The sequence below is a fragment of the Danio rerio genome, chromosome 12, assembly GCF_052040795.2.
Source record: "Danio rerio strain M-AB ecotype USA chromosome 12, GRCz13ab, whole genome shotgun sequence".
Taxonomy (NCBI): Eukaryota; Metazoa; Chordata; class Actinopteri; order Cypriniformes; family Danionidae; genus Danio; species Danio rerio.
The window spans coordinates 1,065,001-1,086,005 of record NC_141032.1 but is presented as its reverse complement, the minus strand read 5'-3'; the positions used below and the strand labels follow the sequence as shown (position 1 = coordinate 1,086,005).

General features: G+C 35.7%; 1 protein-coding gene across 12 annotated transcripts in view; it reads left to right on the top strand.

Annotated features, from left to right (window-relative positions):
* spag9b (sperm associated antigen 9b) overlaps positions 1 to 21,005 on the top strand; it is a 65,847-nt gene that overhangs the window by 42,569 nt on the left and 2,273 nt on the right. For 8 of the 12 annotated variants that reach the window (XM_087275525.1, XM_087275524.1, XM_087275523.1 and 5 more), the window contains 15 exons: positions 6,535 to 6,711; positions 8,175 to 8,304; positions 8,937 to 9,029; positions 9,818 to 9,991; positions 10,456 to 10,627; positions 10,842 to 11,045; positions 11,169 to 11,355; positions 12,253 to 12,369; positions 14,051 to 14,131; positions 14,224 to 14,291; positions 15,120 to 15,268; positions 16,460 to 16,631; positions 17,062 to 17,175; positions 18,354 to 18,530; positions 18,824 to 18,958. In XM_087275525.1, coding sequence (XP_087131651.1) covers positions 6,535 to 6,711; positions 8,175 to 8,304; positions 8,937 to 9,029; positions 9,818 to 9,991; positions 10,456 to 10,627; positions 10,842 to 11,045; positions 11,169 to 11,355; positions 12,253 to 12,369; positions 14,051 to 14,131; positions 14,224 to 14,291; positions 15,120 to 15,268; positions 16,460 to 16,631; positions 17,062 to 17,175; positions 18,354 to 18,530; positions 18,824 to 18,958 — 2,150 coding nt within the window. Of the gene's footprint in view, positions 1 to 6,534; positions 6,712 to 8,174; positions 8,305 to 8,936; positions 9,030 to 9,817; positions 9,992 to 10,455; positions 10,628 to 10,841; positions 11,046 to 11,168; positions 11,356 to 12,252; positions 12,370 to 14,050; positions 14,132 to 14,223; positions 14,317 to 15,086; positions 15,269 to 16,459; positions 16,632 to 17,061; positions 17,176 to 18,353; positions 18,531 to 18,823; positions 18,959 to 21,005 lie in introns of all 12 variants that reach the window. The other 4 variants (XR_015503683.1, XR_015503682.1, XR_015503684.1 and 1 more) reach the window with 1 other exon arrangement.

The window sequence follows — 21,005 nt, the reverse complement described above, 5'->3', positions numbered from 1 at the left end:
TAAAGTCGCTTATCGACTCATCTTCGTGGCTTTTAAATGCTCCAGCGCTTGTGTATCTGAGAATACTCGGTGAAGATCAGTAAAGGAATTACCTTCATGGCCAAATGACTTGTTCTCTGCTGCATGTCTTTAAAATATGAACGTTTATTTCACTCCACAATAAAAACAAAGCGTGGACGAGTGGGATGATGGCGTCTGCCGCTTTACAAGCATTAACAGACGATTAAGGATGTAATATTGGAATATTTTGGTTTCAAAGTCACAGACATCAAATAAAAACAGGTGGTTTGTAAGTATTGTTGCCACAGCACGAGGAAATACAACAATCAGCACCTAATAAAGCACCACAGGCAGCTATACGAGGAGCGGCTTGCTAAAAAGTCAGTGAAAGTACTGCCAGTGACACTCAATCTAGTAGCAAGCAACAGAAAAGCACAAGTTATTTCAGCCATGTTAGTTCGAGTGGTCTGTATTTTTATAATTAACAGCCCCTTTCACACAGTGATACCAGTAAATATCTGGAAAATTTCCGGAACGACTTTACCGGTATATTCAAAAAAGCGCTGTTCACACAGGCGAGGACGTTACGGAAATTTTCCGGAAAAAAGCATTCACACATCCATTCCAAAATACCAGTAAATTCTGACATCATTCACCACAAATGAGCTTTAAACGGCTGCGCTTGTATTTGTAAACATTTGACTAAATTACAAACTCTGTGGATGATCAATATTGTAAACAACTTTCGCAGGATCACTTTCTCATGTCGAGATGTCCATAATATGTGCGTGTGCAGGCGCTCATAGGCGCACGCAAAGCTTGAAGGTGAACAAACAACGGCTTATCATAAGCATCTCATCGATGATTATTTACACAGTTGACATTAATAAGAACATATAAACGTGATCTGACTAACTTCTAGCAGCTAAATGTGTCTGGAAAAATATTCAAAGGCTTTTATCCTCACAAACCGCGCGGACGTAAATGCGTCTGACTGTTGTGATTGGCTAAAGCAGACGTCTCACGTCAGCACGTTCTAGACGTGCACGCGCTTATTACGGGAATCTTCCTTCTGCGTTCACACAGCGCAGCATTCCGGCAAATTGCCGGTAATGTTACAACTTCTCTTTCCGGAAAACAGCCAGAACGAATTTACCGGTATTTTCAAAAAGGACCTGTTCATACATACAACCTTTCCGGAAAATTGCCGGCAATTTTCCGGAAAGGTCTGTATGTGTGAAAGGGGCTATTAATTATTGGTTTGTATAATAAGCTGCACTATCTCCCTAATATGAGTTGAGCTTGTGTTTCTGAATATTGAAGTAATTATCTTTGCAGTTTCTTTGTTTTAATAAACACTCACTGCATTTTAGCAGTAAGAAGCTACGATACAGATTATTGAGCTATAGCTCGACTTCAAATTTAAATCGAATCAATTCTAAATCGCAATATCCGTCTAAAAAATCACGATTAGCTATTTACCCCAAATCGCACAGCCCTAGTTTACACCACATCTGCATTTTAAAATCGCAGCAACAGCTGGAGGTTTGTAGTTTACAGCATGTTGTTGCGGTGTTGACAGTGCTCATCCTATACTTTCTTCCCATCGCAGCCTCACTTTCGTTTTTTAAAGTGGCAACCATTTGACATAAGCGTATTAACAGCGGATTACCAAAATAATAGTTTTCATAAGATCATAATATTCATATTTTAAGGGATTTATATCTCTGCACAGTGTGTACAGTTCTCTTATAACAGTACTAACACTGTTTTAATCTGATTCCTTTTACATGTTTTTTTAACCTATCAGAGGCTTGTTTTCTTAGCATGGCTGCATTTACTTTACATCTCTAACAACTCTCCAGAACACCCTAGTAACCTCCTAGCAACCACTCGTAATGGACTAGTAACCTCGCCACCATTGACAACACCCCATCAATGACCCATAGCTCCTTTGGAAATACGTGGTAGCACAATAGCAACAACCTAGCAACCACTTAGAACTTTCAACTGCATACAAGTGGCCAAGCAACCCCCTAGCAACCACACACAAAGCTCTCGCAAATGCAGAGTAACACCCTAGCTACCACCTACCAGCTATTTAGCAACCACACCATAGAAACACCCTATCAGCCGTCTACCACTGCTTTAGCAAAACACCGGACATGATGACAACAATAAAACCACCCGTAATAAACACCCTAGCAAGCATCTAAAAATTGCATAGCAACACCCTAGCAACCGTCTACCAATGCTTAAGCAGCAACATGATAGCAACTTCATAACCATCCATAACAGTCTTATAACCATATAGCAAGTGCATAACAACCAGCTGGAACACCATAGCTCATGCATGGTAACACTGTATCAGCTTCTCTGATTACCTTTATGACTACATAGCAACACCCTAGCAACCAGCCAGAACACTCTTGCAACACCTTAGCAATATTTCATTACCAATGATTTAGCAGTCACCCAGGAAACGATATAAATTACCCTTAACACCCTAGCAACCATTTTAGCAAATATATAGCAACACCTTGACAACTATCTACACTGTATGATGTATATCATCATATTGCATAACCGTACGATATAGTTCCGCTTTTGTAACTTAAATCAATTAATAGTTTATTTATATTGACCACATGTAAGGAACATTTAAATATGTGTATACTCGGAAATGTACTTATTCATATGTGATCATCTTTCTCACTTTATTTACTACTTCAGATGTTTAATAAGAATTGTGGAAATATAAATAATAAATATGAATAAAATTTTAAACACCTTTTTAAAGAAAAATTATTACAGGTCCAACGTAAAAATAAAGAATATCGATATATAAAATGCTTAATCTAAACATTGTACTTTCACGATTGCGACTTTCTCACACCGCTGTTATTGATGTTATTCTAATAGCGTTTAATATTGTTATGATTATTGTCGTATAAATTCTGAAAATATTTTACTATATATATATATATATATATATATATATATATATATATATATATATATATATATATATATATATATATATATATATATGTATATGTATGTATGTATGTATATATATATATGTATATATATATATGTATGTATGTATATATATATATATATATATATATATATATATATATACATGCATATATATAATCATATTGCATAGCTTTACGATATAGTACTATTTCTGTAAATTTAATTAATTAATAGTTTATTTATATTGACCACATATAAAGAACATTTAAATATGTGTACACTCATTACTTTACTTATTCATATGTGAGCATAATTCTTACTTTATTTTCTACTTTAGATGTTTGATTAGAATTGTAGAAATATTAATAATAAATATGAATGAAATTTAATAAAGACCAATGCAAATTTAAAGACGAATGGTTTCAGGTCCAACGTAAAAATGATCGATATATAAAATGCTTAATGTAAACTTTATACTTTCACAATGCTGTTTTCACTGCTGTTTTTTGTTTCTGTCTGCATCCCCATTAATATCGCGCTCGTATAAATTATGAACAAGTTTTACAGCAAACAATATATTCACAAAATAAACTATAGAGCATAATATGAAACGATAGACTTTTATTTTCTCCATAAAAAGATATAAAGTAAATTTTATTTTATTTTATTAATATTATATTTTTGTTTCCTTAGTTAATATTAATGTATTTACCCACATGAATTAATAAAGAACAAGACTTGTGCAGCATTTATTAATCATACTTCAACATTTACTAATGCATAATTAAAATCCAAATTCATTCTTGTTAACATTAATGCACCGTGAGTTAACATGAACTAACGACTTTATTTCCATTAACTAACATTAACAAAGATGAATAAATACAGTAATAAATGTGTTGTTTGTTCATGTTAGTAAATACATCACTTAATACAACCTAATACAAGTGTTTAAACTTAATCGTTTAATAACTAAACTCTAATATCTGGTTTCTCTTTGCCTTGATGACAGCACATAATATTTGATTAGATATTTTGCAAGACGCTAGTATTCAGCTTAGAGTGACATTTATAAACTTAGGTTAACTAGCTAGTGTTTTGTTCTGTTGACAATTAAAAAAAGTCTAAAAGAGGCTAATAATTTTGCCCTTAAAGATAGTTTTAAACATTTAAATCAGCTTTTATTCCAGCCAATCTTAAATAAATTAGACTTGGTCAGAAGAATAAAACAATATTATAGGAAATACTGTGGAAAGATAAATTTACTAAGATTTTTTTGTCTTGTTTTTAGTCCAAATTTATATATATATATATATATATATATATATATATATATATATATATATATATATATATATATATATATATATATATATAAATATATATATATAAATATATATATATATATATATATATATATATATATATATATATATATATATATATATATATATATATACAAATCTTAAATCAAGCATTTTCTGGATGTGTTAAAAAATATTGTCTTGTAAATAATGAGTCAAAAATAGCTTAAAACAAGCAAATTAATCAGCCAATGGGGTAAACAAAATAACCTCATGTCAAAATAAAAAACTAGATTTCTTTTCTTCCCCATTGGCTGATTATATTGCTTAGTTTGAGCCTATTTCTATGCATTATTTCTGAAAACAAGACAACATTTTTACTTATCCAGAAAATCTTACTTGATTTAAGAATTCACAGTATTACCAGACCATTAACTAGCTAGCTTAATAATCTGCTAATTATCTGTTTATTAATAGTTATTAAGGTAGAAGTTGGGTTTAGGGATTTAATAGGATTAGGGATGCAGAATAAGATCATACTTTATAACTACTAATGAACAGTTGATATCTTAATAATATTCAGGTAATGAGCCAGTAGTTAATAGCATGAATTGTGACCTAAACTAAAGTGTTATGAAAAAAAGCCTTTTGTTGCAGTGTAGTGTGCTGTACACTGTAAAAATATCTTTTAATGAACAGTTTCCAAATTCACAAGTGTTTTCGTATATTTGTGGTGGTGAATTGCATTATGGGATGTTGATCTCTGCTCTGTCCACTTTTAATGTTGAAAACTCAACTCTACAGTTTAACAAAGTGACTTTAATTGACATTTATTTAGTCGTTTGAAGTAATAATATAATGTATAGCATTTGATTTGATTAGGTTTTATATTTGAACAAAAAATACATTTTTTGATGTATTTTTTCATATTTGTATATTTGTTATATTATTTACATAAGAACTAATATATAGGGAAATAAGTCTGTAAAATAGCAGAAACTGTGCTTTCAGTTTATTACACGACTTCTGTAGCGTAATATACAACATCAGCACCAACCCAGATAATATAAATATTCATTCAATTCATTTTCTTGTCGGCTTGGTCCCTTTATTAATCCCGGGTCGCCAACTTATCCAGCAAGTTTTTTACGCAGCGGGTGCCCTTCCAGCCGCAACCCATCTCTGGGAAACATCCACACACACACACACACACACACACACTCATACACTACGGACAATTTAGCCTACCCAATTCACCTGTACCGCATGTGTTTGAACTGTGGGGGAAACCAGAGGACCCGGAGGAAACCCACGCGAACGCAGGGAGAACATGCAAACTCCACACAAAAAACGCCAACTGAGCCGAGGTTCGAACCAGAACCTTCTTGCTGTGAGGCGACAGCACTACCTACTGCGCCACTGCCTCACCTATAATATAAATATATTAATGAATTTATTAATTTATTTATTTATTCATGTTTGTGTCTTTTATTTCTTTAGTTTTCATTTCCAAAATGAATCCTCGTTGCACTTTACAATAATAATAAAGCTTGTTAACAAGATGATTTCTGAAGGAATTATATTGCTTAATTTACATAATCTTCATTTTCAAGCAGCAGGGTATTTACAGCTACTGTATATTTCTATATTTTCTCTTGCATCCAATTCATTTTCCCCCCTGGCTGCATTGTACCAAACTGCTGTTACACCTAAAAACATTTTACTACACACTTGTCTTGCGGCGGCATCACACACGGCGGTAGTGGTCATTTCGAACTGTCACTCATTGTATATCACTTTAAACTATTAAAAATGTTCAAAAAAGTCATTCTTGCCAACTCTTTAGGGTTAAAAGTTGTCAGAAGACAGATCAAGCTCCCATAATATGATTCAAAAGCATAAATAAAAGCATATCAATATAGAAAACTGCTAATTCACTGATATTCCTGTACAGTGTATGTTGTAGAGTGTGAACAGTTCCTAATGATATTCAGGTATTAAGCCAATAGTGAATGGCATGAATTGTGAGCGAAAAGCCTTTTGTTGCAGTGTAGTGTTGTATGTTGAGGAGTGTGATGTTGAAAGCAAGTCTGCATGCTGTTGCCCTAGTTAGGTGCCCTATGGTAAAGCAGTGTGCTGATGTTTTGGGACGTGACCCTTAAACCCCATAACGGTGAGCGTGTGAGCTCTAACCTCTGCTTGTGTCCGCATACCACCAGTGTCTGTGTTTTTCTGCCTCGTCCCTCAGTTTCAGCAGGCTCTTCAGCTCCTCGTCCGGTGGCGCAGCCAAGAAACCTGAAGCGCCGGTCAACATGAAGTACAACGCTCCCTCCTCACACGTGGTGCCGTCGGTGAAGAAGCGCAGCAGCACACTCGCTCAGCTGCCCAGCGACAAATCCAAAGCCTTCGACTTCCTCAATGAGGAGTGAGTCTTACACTCTTTTACTCTGTTTTTCCACTCTGAGTTTTTGTCTTGTTTCTTGTCCAATTATCTAAACATTTGCAAATCAAGAAGTATTTTATAGACTAGTGAAAAATATTGTTTTGTTTTTAGAAATAATGAGAATAAATATTATTTATAATTTAAATACTCCCAAAAGTTTTTAAATAATAATAATAATAATTTCTATATAAAATAATATATTAACTATTATTATTAATATTATTATTATTATTATTACTTTATTATTATTATTCAATTAAATAGTCCAAAAGGATTGTGAATAATAAAAATTATCCTCCTCATCATAACTATTATTATTATTATTATTATTATTATTATTCACAAATCTTTTCAACTTTATTATAAAAAATATGTTTTTTTGTATAAATGGTAATAATAATAATAACATATTATTTATTATTATATTTATTTATTATTATTTTTTTATTATTATCATCATCCAAATGTCCAAAATGTTTGTGAATAATAATAATAATAATCATCATCATTATCATAACTACTACTATTATTATTATTATTATTATTATTATTATTATTATTATTATTATTATCCAATTAAATAGTCCAAAAGTTTTGTGAATAATAATAATTATCATATTGAAATAATTATAAATAATTATATTTATTTATGTAGTTATTTTTATTATTATTATTATCCAATTAAGTAGTCCAAAAGGTTTGTGAATAATAATAATAATAATGATAATAATAATAATCATCATCATCATCATAACTACTACTATTATTATTGTTTTTATTCACAAATCTTTTTGACTTTATAATAAAAAAATACTTTTTTATTTATTTTATAAATGGTAATAATAATATTAATAATGGTAATAATAATAACAACAGCAATAACTTATTTATTATTATATTTATTTATTCATGCATTTCTTCTTCTTCTTCTTCTTATTATTATTATTATTAATATTTGTATTATTATCCAATTAAATAATCCAAAAGGTTTATGAATAACAATAATCATCCTCATAACTACTACTATTATTATTATTATTGTTATTCACAAACCTATTTGACTTTATTTAAATGATAAATAATCTAATTAAATTTTGTTTATTTTATAAATGGTAATAATAATAACAATTATAATAAGAAGAATAACAGTACCAACAACAATAACTTATTATTCATTATTTTATTTCTTTATTATTATTATTATTTATTGCTATTATTATTTCACAAACCTTTTTGATTTAATTTAAATTATAAATAATACATCAAAATCATTTTAATTTAGTCTATAAAGGGTAATAATAATGTTAATACTGATAAAAATAACTGATTTATTTATTACTTTAGAAAACTCAATCCACACGGAAGAGATGTTCTTTGTGTTTTGTCTTCATCTGAGCACTTGCCCTGTGTCTGATATCTGTCATGTGTTTGTGTGTATGGTGTAGAGCTGAGGTGGAGACTGTAGTGTCCCGTCGAGAGCAGAAAAGAGCTCAGTACAGACAGGTGAAGGCTCACGTGCAGAAAGAGGATGGCAGAATGCAGGCGTACGGATGGAGTTTACCTCCAAAATACAAGGTGAGACTCTCATACTACAGTATGCCAGTGCTGTTTAGCATGCCAGATACTATAGATATATTTACTATATTATACTATTATGCTATATAGATGCTATATGTACTGTTAGATTTAATATTGTAATATTATACTGCTATAGAATATGGGACTGATATCAATTATTAGCCCTGTAGATTTTTTTTAGTTCTTCAAATATTTTCCAAATGATGTTGAACAGATTCAGGAGTTGTTCACCGTATTTCCTCTAATATTTATTCTTCTGGAGAAAGTCTTATTTGTTTTATTTGGGCTATTTTGAAGTCATGTTAAGCTCAATATTATTCACCCCTTCAGCAATATTAGTGTTGGATTGTCTCCAGAACAACCCACTGTTATACAATGACTTGCCTAATTACCCTAACTTTACCCTAATTACCCTAGTTAATTGACCTACTTTAAGCTGAATACTAGTCAAATATCTAGTCTAATATTATGTGCTGTCAAGATAAATAAAATCAGTTATTAGAAATGAGTTATTAAAAGTATTATGTGCAGAAAAGTGTTAAAAAAAATCTAAAAAAAAAAAGGGTTAATAATTCTGACTTTAACTGTATATGATATCTTTATAACTTATAACTTATCCAATTTCAAAGGTGGCCAATGGTGGACAAGCAGATAGTAAGATTAAAAACCTGCCGGTGCCTGTTTACCTGCGGCCGTTGGATGAGAAAGATGCTTCCATGAAGGTGAGACTGCGTTCAGGTCTGATGTTACTAAAGCTGTGTTTCCATCTAAAGATATAAATTAGATTTATGTGAAAGACTGTAATATCTAATAAAACATTAGTAAATAAAGCAGCGTTTCCATCCAAAAGAGAATAAACTCCTCAGCTCCTGCTAAACCTGCACTGAGAGAAGTGGAGTGTGCTGCACTGTTGGGATTCTCCACTGTGGTGTTGGTTCTCCTCTAATAAATGAGCTGCGCCTCAGAAGACGAAATGCAATGAACGCGGTGGCTTTTGGAGGCGTAAGACGGGAGCACAGACAGATGCTCAAGACAGTTCTGGAGGAATTCATAATAGAAGAAGAAGAAGACAATTAAGTACAATCAGCACAACAACATTTCACATCTGCAACAGTGGAAAGCTGGAATCTCCAATACTGATGACTGACTTTTTCTCTCTGGTTTTATCTCTTATGTAATGCATCTGTTTAAGTTTTTACAAGACTAAATTAGCGAACAAGAACATGATTGTGCTGTGTAAATCACAGAATCGTTTATTCGTTTTATCTATCGTTTTAGAGATCTCGTCTTGACAAGAGACCAAACTAAGGGAGCTTGTGTCATTGTTATTGTGTCAGATTGCACACCGAACATAGCAGGCTACCTAATATAGTAAATTACACGTGGGAATTACCACCACAAAATCGTAAACGAGGGCGTCTGCAAAGCATATAGAAATACGGATGGAAGCACAGCCAGTGATGCAGTGCTGTAGTTTAAGTTGTGTGTTGTTTGTTGTGTGTGTGTGTAGCTGTGGTGCGCTGCAGGAGTCAATCTCTCCGGTGGGAAAACGCGGGACGGAGGCAGTATCGTGGGCGCGAGTGTGTTTTATAAAGACGTGTCTGGAGGAGAGAGAGTTCCCATCAGCACCGGGAAGAAGAGCGGATCTCAGAGCAGCCTGGACCGTCTGGAGGAAGAGCTCAAGGTGACTAAACACAAAATCAAATATAACAATATAATATAAAGCTGGGCGACACCGTGGCTCGGTGGTCAGCACTGTGGCCTCAGCAAGAAGGTCTCTGGTTTGAGTCTCGGCTGGGTCAGTTGGTGTTTCTGTGTGGAGTTTGCATGTTCTCCCCATGTTGGCGTGGGTTTCCTCCGGGTGCTCTGGTTTCAGTCCAAACACATGCGCTATAGGGGAACTGATCAACTACACTGGCCGTAGTGTATGAGTGTGTGTGTGAATGAGTGTGTATGGGTGTTTCCCAGTACTGAAAGGACGTTTGCTGTGTTAAACATATGCTGGAATAGGAATAGACATCTCTGTGTGGATTATAGTGATGGATTATAGTGAATGATGGATGTAATGATGTCTTTAATACCTGCTGTGTGTGTGTGTGTGTGTGTGTGTGTGTGTGTGTGTGTGTGTGTCTGTGTGTGTGTGTTCAGGATCAGGAGAAGGAGCTCCGGCATCAGGATGAGCTCTCCAGCCTGGTGTGGATCTGCACCACCACACACTCCTCCTCCAAGGTGCTGGTGATCGACGCAAACCAGCCCGGAAACATCCTGGAGAACTTCTTCATCTGCAACTCACACGTGCTGTGCATCGCCAGCGTTCCAGGTCAGAAACACACACACACACACAAACACACACACAAACAGTGTTATATTGTTTGTGTGTGTGTGTGCTTTTGAGTGTGCCGATGTTTGTGTGTGCGTGCCTGTAAATGCATGTGTGTTTGTGTGTGCAGGTTTATGCATATGTGATTGTGTGTGTGTCCAAATGTGTGTGCATGCATGTGTAAATTTTCTGTGTGTGTGTGTGTGTTTGTCAGGCGCTTGTGAGACGGATTACCCAGCCGGAGAGTATGCGGGGTCAGAGGTGCAGGGCGGCGCTGAGGAACCGTCTTCAGTGCGCTGCTCGGCCGGCAGCTTCTCTGCGGGCTCTGATGGAGGTCTGGAGGGCATCAGTGTGGTGGGCTGCTCTGCTGACATCCCTCACACCGTCTGCACAAACTCCACACACACCCCTGACTCCGGTAACACACAAACACACACACACACTGATCGACAACACTGCCGAAGTGTGTATAAATGCTGCTGTTTTAAAGCTTGATTCTGTGTGTGTGTGTGTGTGTGTGTGTGTGTGTGTGTGTGTGTAGACGAGGTTGTGTCTGCGCGGCAGCAGGACTCGATAATCACTGCAGCAGAAGAAGCTCTGGAGGCCACAGAGAGCAGCAGCAACACTCCAGCAGACGACTCTCATCCAGAGATCTACACTGAACACGTCTTCACCGACCCGCTGGGGGTGCAGAGCAGCAGAGACGCACCGGCCGGCTACACACAGAGGTGTGTGTGTGTATTCTTGTGCTTGTACACATGTTTAAATGTGTGTCTGCATGTGTGTGCACATACATGAGTATATGTGTGTATGCGCGCAGGTTTGTCTGTGCGTGTGTGCTCCACATCAGATTTGAAACTTTGTGTGTGTGTGTGTGTGTGTGCGTGTGTGTGTGCATGAGCATGTGCATACCTTTGTGTGGATGCGAGTGCATGGGTAAGTGCATGCATCCCTGTGCGTGTGCGTGCCACATCGGATTACAAACATGATGATATTTAATAATTGGGTAATAATTATGTTTGTGTGTTTGTGTGTGTGTTTGTGTGTGTGTGTGTGTTTGTGTGTGTGTGTTTGTGTGTGTGTGTTTGTGTTTGTGTGTGTGTTTGTGTTTGTGTGTGTGTTTGTGCGTGCGTGTTTGTGCGTGTGTGTGTGCGTGTGTGCGTCCGTGTGTGTGTGCGTTTGTGTGTGTGTGTGTTTGCGTGTGTGTTTGTGTGTTTGTTTGCATGTGTGTGTGTGTGTTTGTGTGTGTGTTTGTGTGTGTGCGTGTGTGTGTGCGTGTGTGTTTGTGTGTGTGTTTGCGTGTGTGTTTGCGTGTGTGTTTGCGTGTGTGTTTGTGTGTGTGTTTGCGTGTGTGTGTGCGTGCGTGCGTGCGCGCGTGTGTGTGTGTGCGTGCGTGTGTGTGTGTGTGTGTGTGTGTGTGTGTGTGTGTGTGTGCGTGTTTGCATGCGTGTTTGCGTGTATGTTTGCGTTTGTGTGTGTGTTTGTTTGTGCATGCATGTTTGTGTTTGTGTGTGCGTGTGTTTGCGTGTGCGTGTTTGTGTGCGTGTGTGTTTGTGTGCGTGTGTCTTTGTGTGTGTTTGTGTTTGCGTGTGTGCGCGTGTGTCTGTGTGTTTGTGTGTGTGCAGGGAGTGTGATCTGGTGAAGGACGGTGTGAGTTCTCTGCCGCAGGATCTGATGAGAGAGGAGGCCTGTAAGATGAGCAGTGTTCTGCCTACCATGTGGCTCGGTGCTCAGAACGGCTGGTGAGGCACTGATTCACTCTGTATGTTTCAATAACGGGTGTCAGGGTTAAATGCAGGACTCTTTGGTTCATACTTTCAGCATCAGCTTTGCTTGAAATGACCTGATGCAATCCTGTTTCTCTGACATAAGCTGCTGCTCCCGAGCTTTGACAACAACTCTGAGGCCCCGTTTACACTAGTGCGTTTTAGTTTGAAAACGGCGTTTTAGATCAAAACGATTCGCGTCCACACTAGCGTTTCACCTAGCGTCTCTGAACATATCTCCATCCACACTATGCCACTAAAAGAGTACATCACGTGACCATTGGTGCACTCTGGGCACGTTCTAGTATAAACAGGAAGCATGTGTCTCGCCCGGCATTTGGTTATTGTTAGTCAACAAACGCCGGTTGAACATTGAACGCAATGGCACAGAAAGCAAGAGACGTATTTTTGTGGACAGACGACGAGGTCGAGTTGTTACTAAACGTAACAAATGAATAACTGCACAATGGCACCTAAAACAGACAATAGTGCAAACAACACTCCCATTTCTGATCCCATGTTGTTGTTTATAGTGAAGGCTGGTCTGCTGTCTCCCGGTAGCGTTAAAGCCATGTGTTATAGTCATGTGATAGCGGCTTGACGGATAAGGGAAGGATACGCAATGACACAAAAGCCCCAATCAGCTAGCGAATCTCAGCAGTCCCGCCTCCGTTTTCAGATGTCTCCGTTTTCCTCATCCACACTGAGACGCAGCAGCAGCGCTTCAGAATGAACACGGCCTCTCCAGCGTTTCCAAAACGCTCCGTTTTCGGCACTCGAGAACTCCGGCGTAGTGTGGACGGATGGCGTAACTGTGGCAAAACTTGAAACGAAAATGCATTACTGTAAACGGGACCTGAGGGTGCTTTCACACCTACACTTTTGTTTGGGAACCTGTCTTGTTTGCCCAGTTAGCACGGTTTGGCATATGTGAAACCACCAATCGCTCTCAGATCCGCGCCAAAGCAATCGCTCCCAGATCGCTTGAATGGGGTGGTGTCGGCTCGATTGAAAGGAACTCTGGAGCGGATCGATTACAGTGAGAAAGCGATGCAATCCGAGCGCGGTTATATCAGTGTCTTATGGATATGTAATAGGCTTACGGCTATATGAAGAGAAAATTATGAGTAGGGCGGGAAGTTTCGCGAATCTCCGGATGCCCGCAAACGAGTGATGATCTCCCGGTAATCTCGCGTCTCCCTTCCGGTCCTCAAATAGGCTACGTCGCACACCCTCCCCACTTTCTCATCTCTCTCTTCAGACACGTCGCGCACACCTTGTCAAACACCACCAAACCACCACCTCTCCTGACAGCTGAGCTGGACACTGGCCAATGTGAGGAGAGTTTACTCGCACGTGACTTGTTTTAGCTCTTTTGGTCCGATTAGAAACTTTGCAGTGTGAAAGCGAACCGCTCCAAGAGCAAAGAGCAACACTGTAACATTTGTAATCTCTGTTTCGGAACAACTGAATCGGTTCACAGGTGTGAAAGCACCCTGAGATGAGCTTGACTATCCTGGATCATGTCAAATCTTCTGTAACCAAACCCAGATAAAGGAGTAATGTGTGTGTGTGTGTGTGTGTGTATGTGTGTGTGTGCGTGCGTGTGTGTGCGTGTGTGTGCGTGCGCGTGTGCGTGTGTGTGTGTGTTTTCCAGTGTGTATGTTCACTCTTCAGTAGCGCAGTGGAGGAAGTGTCTTCACTCCATCAAGCTGAAGGATTCTGTCCTGGGCATTGTGTAAGGAAACACTCGTTCAGTCACTTAAATATGGAGCAAAGCTCCTTGTTCCTTCAGCAGCAGCAGATGCTCATGGTTTGTTTGTTTTGAAGACACGTGAAGGGTCGTGTTCTGGTGGCTCTGGCTGACGGGACGCTCGCCATCTTCCACAGAGGCGTTGGTGAGACATGATTATCATCCACAGCGTGGGAAATAAGTATTGAACACGTCACTGTTTTTCTCAGGGAACATACTTCTGAAGGTGCCGTTGACTTGAAATGTTCACCGCATGTTCTTGGAAATCCAAAGAAAGCAAATTTAATTAGTTTACAAATAAGGTCATGTGTAATAAAATGAAACGACACAGGGAAAAAGTGTTGAACACATGAAGAAAAGAAGGTGTAGTTGGGCAGTGAAAGCCCAGACAGCAGCTGAAATCTCTCAGTAGTTCTTCAGCAAGCCTCTGCCCTTCCTCAGTGTAAATGAACATCAGCTCAGTCCAACATCTACATCAGCAGGAGGATGAAGATCAAACCATTTCAGCAAGACAATGATCCAAAACACAGCCAAGGAGACTCTCAGATGCTTTCAGAGAAAGAAAACCCAGCTGTAGAATGGCCCAACCAATCACCTGATCCGAACCCAATAGAGAACACAGAATAAAGCTCAGATTTGATAGACGAGACCCACAGAAGCATCAAGATTTAGACACTCTGTTGAAGTCTGTGAGAAACTCACACCTGAGCAATGCATGAGGCTTTATTCTCCATATGAGAGGCGTCTTTAGGCTGCCGTCATAATAAAAGCCTTTTCTCCTTCTGTCATTCCACTGTTTTTTTTTCTACTTCAATTCCATGTCTACAGCTACTTCAGAGATATTATTCCCAGGAAAAAAACATGAGTTGTTCAATACTTACTTTCTTCTGCTGTAATAGTTATAAACCTGCATTCACATCGACCCATACTGCACATACAGTGACCCAGAGTGAATGGTGTTTTACTGCTTCAGACGGTCAGTGGGATCTGAGTAACTATCACTTGCTGGATCTGGGTCGTCCTCATCACTCCATCCGATGCATGACTATGGTGCACGATAAAGTCTGGTGCGGATACAGGAACAAGATCTTCGTGGTGCATCCCAAAGCCATGAAGATCGAGGTAGGATCATTCATTAATGCACTCTGAGTTCATGCAATTGTTAAAATAAACACTGCATTTTTTATTCATCAGAGACTAACTGAATTGGTCAAAAGTGGCCATTTGTGACATTTATGATGTTTGTTTTATTTAATTCTAAATTACTTTGACATTTATTTAAAAAGTTATTGGTTTCAGAAATGTTTATTTCAGAATTTTATGCTAATGATTATGTTTATTTTTGCTAAATTTAAAGGCAAAGGACAAATATCAGTGCTTATTAATTTGATTATTTTAGCTCTAATCAATTTATTGCAGTAAGAATAATGTATTATTTTAATAAAGGAATGCTTTTTAATTCAAATTCACTTCATTTTATTTTTATTTATTTATATTACATTTAACATTTTTTATAAATTTTAAATTTAAAATTTATATGACTTTATTTAAATTTTTTATTAATTTATTTTATGTAAATTTAACTTTATTTTGTAGATTTTACTATTTTATTTTACTTTATTGTATTTTATATTTTATATTATATATATATATATATATATATATATATATATATATATATATATATATATATATACACCTTTTTAATTTTATTGTATTTTTTACTTAATTTTTAATTGCTTTATTTAATATTATATTACTTTAAAATTTTATATTTTATTTTAGATTAATTTATTTTAAATGAACTTTTTTATATTTTACTTTTTTATTTTACTTTATTTAATACTATATTATTTTTTATTTTAATTTTATATTATTTTATTTTATATTACTTTTGTTTTAATGGAACTATTTTTATATTTTACTTTATTGTCTTTTATATTACTTTTTACTTTATTTTAGATTGCTTTATTTAATATTATATCACGTTTTAATTTTATTAAATATTATTTTATACTTTAATTTGTACTATTTTATTTTACTTTATTATATTTTATATTACTTTTTTATTAATTTTTTTTACTTATTTTATTTAAAATAGCTTTATTTAATATTATATTTAATATTATTTTGTTCTATTTTATATTACTTTATTTTATATGACTTTTTACATTATATTTCCTTTTTACGTTACTTTTTATAATTTTTTATTTCACTAAATGCTCTTGCAGACTATGACCATTGTAACAGAAAGGCTTACATTTACGTTTATATCATTCACTTTTAAAAATATACATATTTTGCACAATGCAGAAGTCATTTGATGCTCATCCGCGTAAGGAGAGTCAGGTCCGACAGCTGGCTTGGGACGGAGACGGGATCTGGGTGTCCATCCGTCTGGACTCGACCCTCAGACTCTTCCATGCACACACACACCAGCATCTGCAGGACGTGGACATCGAGCCCTACGTCAGCAAGATGCTGGGTGAGCTTCTCTTATTACTATTTTAAATTGTTATTATTTATTGCTTGGACGAAATATGTGTGTGTATTATATATTTCTTATATTTATGTGATACAAACACATAAAAACAAAACAGTTTTGTTTCATAGATATTTACATTTATATATAATTTGTATCATATACATATGTTTCATACCTAAATATAAATAAATATTTTCTTACATGTATGCATGCATGTGTGTATTAATATATACATAATAAATATATGTATACCAACACACACACATATATAGTATAATACACACACATGCATATATTTGAGAAATGTTTATACTGTATTCTCAAACAGCTGCATTACACACTATGTAATAGGTCATAGTGATATTGAAAGGGAGACTTTGATGATGAGATAAGTCTTTTATTATGCTGATTGATGTATGATGTGTTGCAGGCACTGGTAAACTGGGTTTCTCTTTCGTGAGGATCACGGCTCTGATGGTCTCCTGCAGTCGGCTGTGGATCGGGACTGGAAACGGAGTCATCATCTCCATCCCTCTGACAGACAGTCAGTTCGCTTTATAATTAGGGCTGCACGATATATCTAAAGTATCTAAATCTAAATGTGATCCAAAAGTACTCTGACTACTTCTGGATTACATTTAGATTACTTTTGTGATACTTAATACTAATTTTGTCATTTAATTTGTAATCAGATTACAAATATAAGTATTATAAGCATCAAAAAGTAGTCCAAAAGTAGTCAGATTACATCATAAATGTGTAATTCAATAGAGTATACTACTGATTATTAATTTTATCATGTAAATTTTAATCAGATTACAATTCACAAGTAATCCACATCTAACAATCATTAACAATCTAACTACTTCTGGATTACATTTAAATTACTTTTGGATTACTTTTGTGTTAATGATTATATCACTGATTACTAATTTTGTCATGTAGTTTGTATTCAGATTACAAATATAAGTAGTTTAAGTATCAAAAAGTAATCCACATGTAGTCAGATTACATTATCATACATGTGTAATCTATGAGAGTACATTACTGATTACTATTTTTTCCATGTAGTTTGTAATTAGATTACAATTTACAAATAATTCTCTTATAACAAGTATTAACACAAGTAATCTAAATGTAATCCAAAAGTAGTCAGATTACTACAAGTAACTTGTTCCTAGTAAAACGTATCTAAACCCAAATCTAATCCAAAAGTACTCTGACTACTTCTGGATTACATTTAGATTACATTTATATTACTTTTGTGGTAACGATTATATTACTGATTACTGCTTTTGTCATGTTATTTGTAATCAGATTACAATTCATAAGTAATCCAAAAATAACAAGCATGAACACAAGTAATCTAAATGTAATCCAAAAGTAGTCAGATTACTACAAGTAACATGTTTCTAGTAAAACGTATCTAAACCCAAATCTAATCCAAAAGTACTCTGACTACTTCTGGATTACATTTAGATTACATTTATATTACTTTTGTGGTAACGATTATATTACTGATTACTACTTTTGTCATGTAATTTGTAATCAGATTACAAATCATAAGTAATCCACAAATAACAAGCATGAACACAAGTAATCTAAATGTAATCCAAAAGTAGTCCGATTACTACCAGTAATTTGTAATCGTGTCACATTTTGTAAGTAATCCACCAGCTCTGCTAATAAGTCTGATGTCATTTTTTTTTATTCCGGCAACAGAGAGTAAAGATACAGCAGCATCGTCCAAACAACCCGGCACTGCAATCCGTGTGTACGGAGACGAGAGCGGCGATAAAGTCACGACAGGAACGTTTGTGCCTTTCTGCTCCATGGCTCACGCTCAGCTGTGCTTTCACGGACACCGAGACGCCGTCAAGTTCTTCACCGCAGTGCCAGGTACCGACATTCATTAATAACCTACTCGTAATCATATTTTCTGATATACAAAGCAACGATATATGAAGTTATTGAAGGATGATTTTAAGAAATGGCTTTTTAATAATCATCATTGTGAACACAAGGCTTTTCGATATTGTTGTGGTTGTTTTTGTCGTTCATTTGATTATTGTTTATAGTTTGAATTCATATCTTATTAGTATGGGTCTGGAAATATTTTAATTTTACTGGTGATTTAGCCTTCGACTCAGCATGAATGTATAATATATTAATGATGGTTGTGGTGTGTTCAGGTCAGGTGATTCCGTCTGCATCAGGATCAGGAGTGGAGGCGATTGCTGATAAATCCTCAGAGTCTCCGACACCAGAACTGGTCAAATCTGTGCTGGTGATGAGCGGAGGAGAGGGATACATCGACTTCAGGATGGGTCCGTCTCACTAATGATCACACTGCTGAACACTACTCAGTAGGGGCTTAATGAGAAGGGAGGAAAACTGCTGCATAGTCATTCATTCTCTAACCATTCTGGATTCTCAAAAGTTCAGAATCGATTCTCAGGGTACAGTTGAAGTCAGAATTATTAGCTCCCTTTTGATTTTATTTTATTTTTTTTTTATATTTCCCAAATTATTTTTAACAGAGCAAGGAAATTTTCACAGTATGTCTGATAATATTTTTTCTTCTGGAGAAAGTCTTATTTGTTTTATTTCAGCTAAAATAAAAGCAGTTATTAATTTTTTAAAAACATTTTTGGGACAAAATTATTAGCCCCTTTAAGCTAATTTATTTTTTATATTTACTCTAACCTGCCTAGTTCACCTTATTAACGTATTTAAGCCTTTAAACGTCACTTTAAGCTGTATAGAAGTGTCTTGAAAAATATAAAGTAAAATATTATTTACTGTCATCATGACAAAGAGAAAATAAATCAGTTATTAGAAATAAGTTTTTAAAACTATTATGATTAGAAATGTGCTGAAACAATCGTCCCTCCATTAAACAGAAATTGGTGAAAAAATAAACAGGGGCGCTAATAATACAGGGGGGCTAATAATTCTGACTTCAACTGTATCTGCAAGACTTAAAATGCCTTAAGTTTGAAAAACAAAATGTTAGGCCTTAAGAAGTCTTAAATTCACTAAAATATTGTCTTGTAGGTCTTAAATCACTTTTAAACGGGTCTTAATTGTCCTTTGTTTATATGAAAAGGAGGTCAGCTGGCGAAGTGCTATGCAGGTAAACCTCACTCTTCTGACCGCTTCCATAAAAAGTATTGGCAGTTCCATCACAGATCAGACAAGGTTGGGTGCAGTAGGACCAGTGGGTTACTCTTGGGGGCTCGTCCGGGATGGCAGTGAGGTTTAGGGGGGTGAGGTTAATGGAGGTCAGCTAGTGAAGTGCTCTAGTGACAGACGCTAGAGGCCTTGGTCTTTAGCCTCCTTGTTAGAGCAACCGACTCCCATACAAAGAATTGGCAGTTGGATCCCAGCTCGGACCGGGTTAGGTGCAGCAGGTCCTTTGGGTTACATATTCAAAGATGTTTATTTGTTTATTTTTTTGTTTGTTTATTTTTGGCGAAAGTTTAGTTTTTAAAGAGTTTTTTAAGTTGTTATGTTGAATAACTGGCTCTGTTTGTTTTTTGACACATTATTTATAATGTGTGGCTAAGAAATTACTAATTAGAATTAGTAAAAAACTAATTACAATTATTAATATAGAATTTTTTGATGGGGCAAGTATTTTTTCTGCTTGGTCATTACAACATCCTTAGATTTTAGCCCTACAGAAGTCTGAAATTTCATTCTTCATGGTTTTAAAAATCTTAAATTTGACTTTGTGAAACCTGCAGAAATCCTGGATTCTCTATTCAAAATTTTCCCATTTTCACAAGTGATTTTCTTTTTTGCAATTAGTTCAGATGAATCAAATACAGAGTCATACAGAGTCATGTTCAATAGTAAATAAACCAAAGCACACAGAAAATGGGGGTGTTGCCAATATCATTATTATTAAGCTATTATTATTTGGTCATGTTACAAGTTACGCTAACATTGTGGGTCACAAAATACAGAAAGTTTCCCCATTTATTAAAATAGATTCAAATCCAGGGTGTCCGCGGGATTGTAAGAGGTAGTAAAAAATTTAGCTAAAATTAAGGCCATTAAAAAGTAATAAACGTCATCTGACGAGGTATTAAATTTTCGAGTCTTGTTTGATGTTTCAAGTGTAGGCCTTTATTCTACATTTGTGCGGTAAAAATACAAATGGGGGAAGAGTGAAAAGTACTGATGAAAGCGATTATGTGTTGAATGTTGATCCGCCAGCCGAGAAGGTGCCCGAATCTCGATGCGTTATTTACTGCATGTTTAGCGCAAATGTCCGCTATAAATGTAAAATCTAACACTGCACACATCATCGCCAAATAAGCTGGCCTTCACTGAGTTTAAACTGAATCTGCGGCTCATAACAAAGGG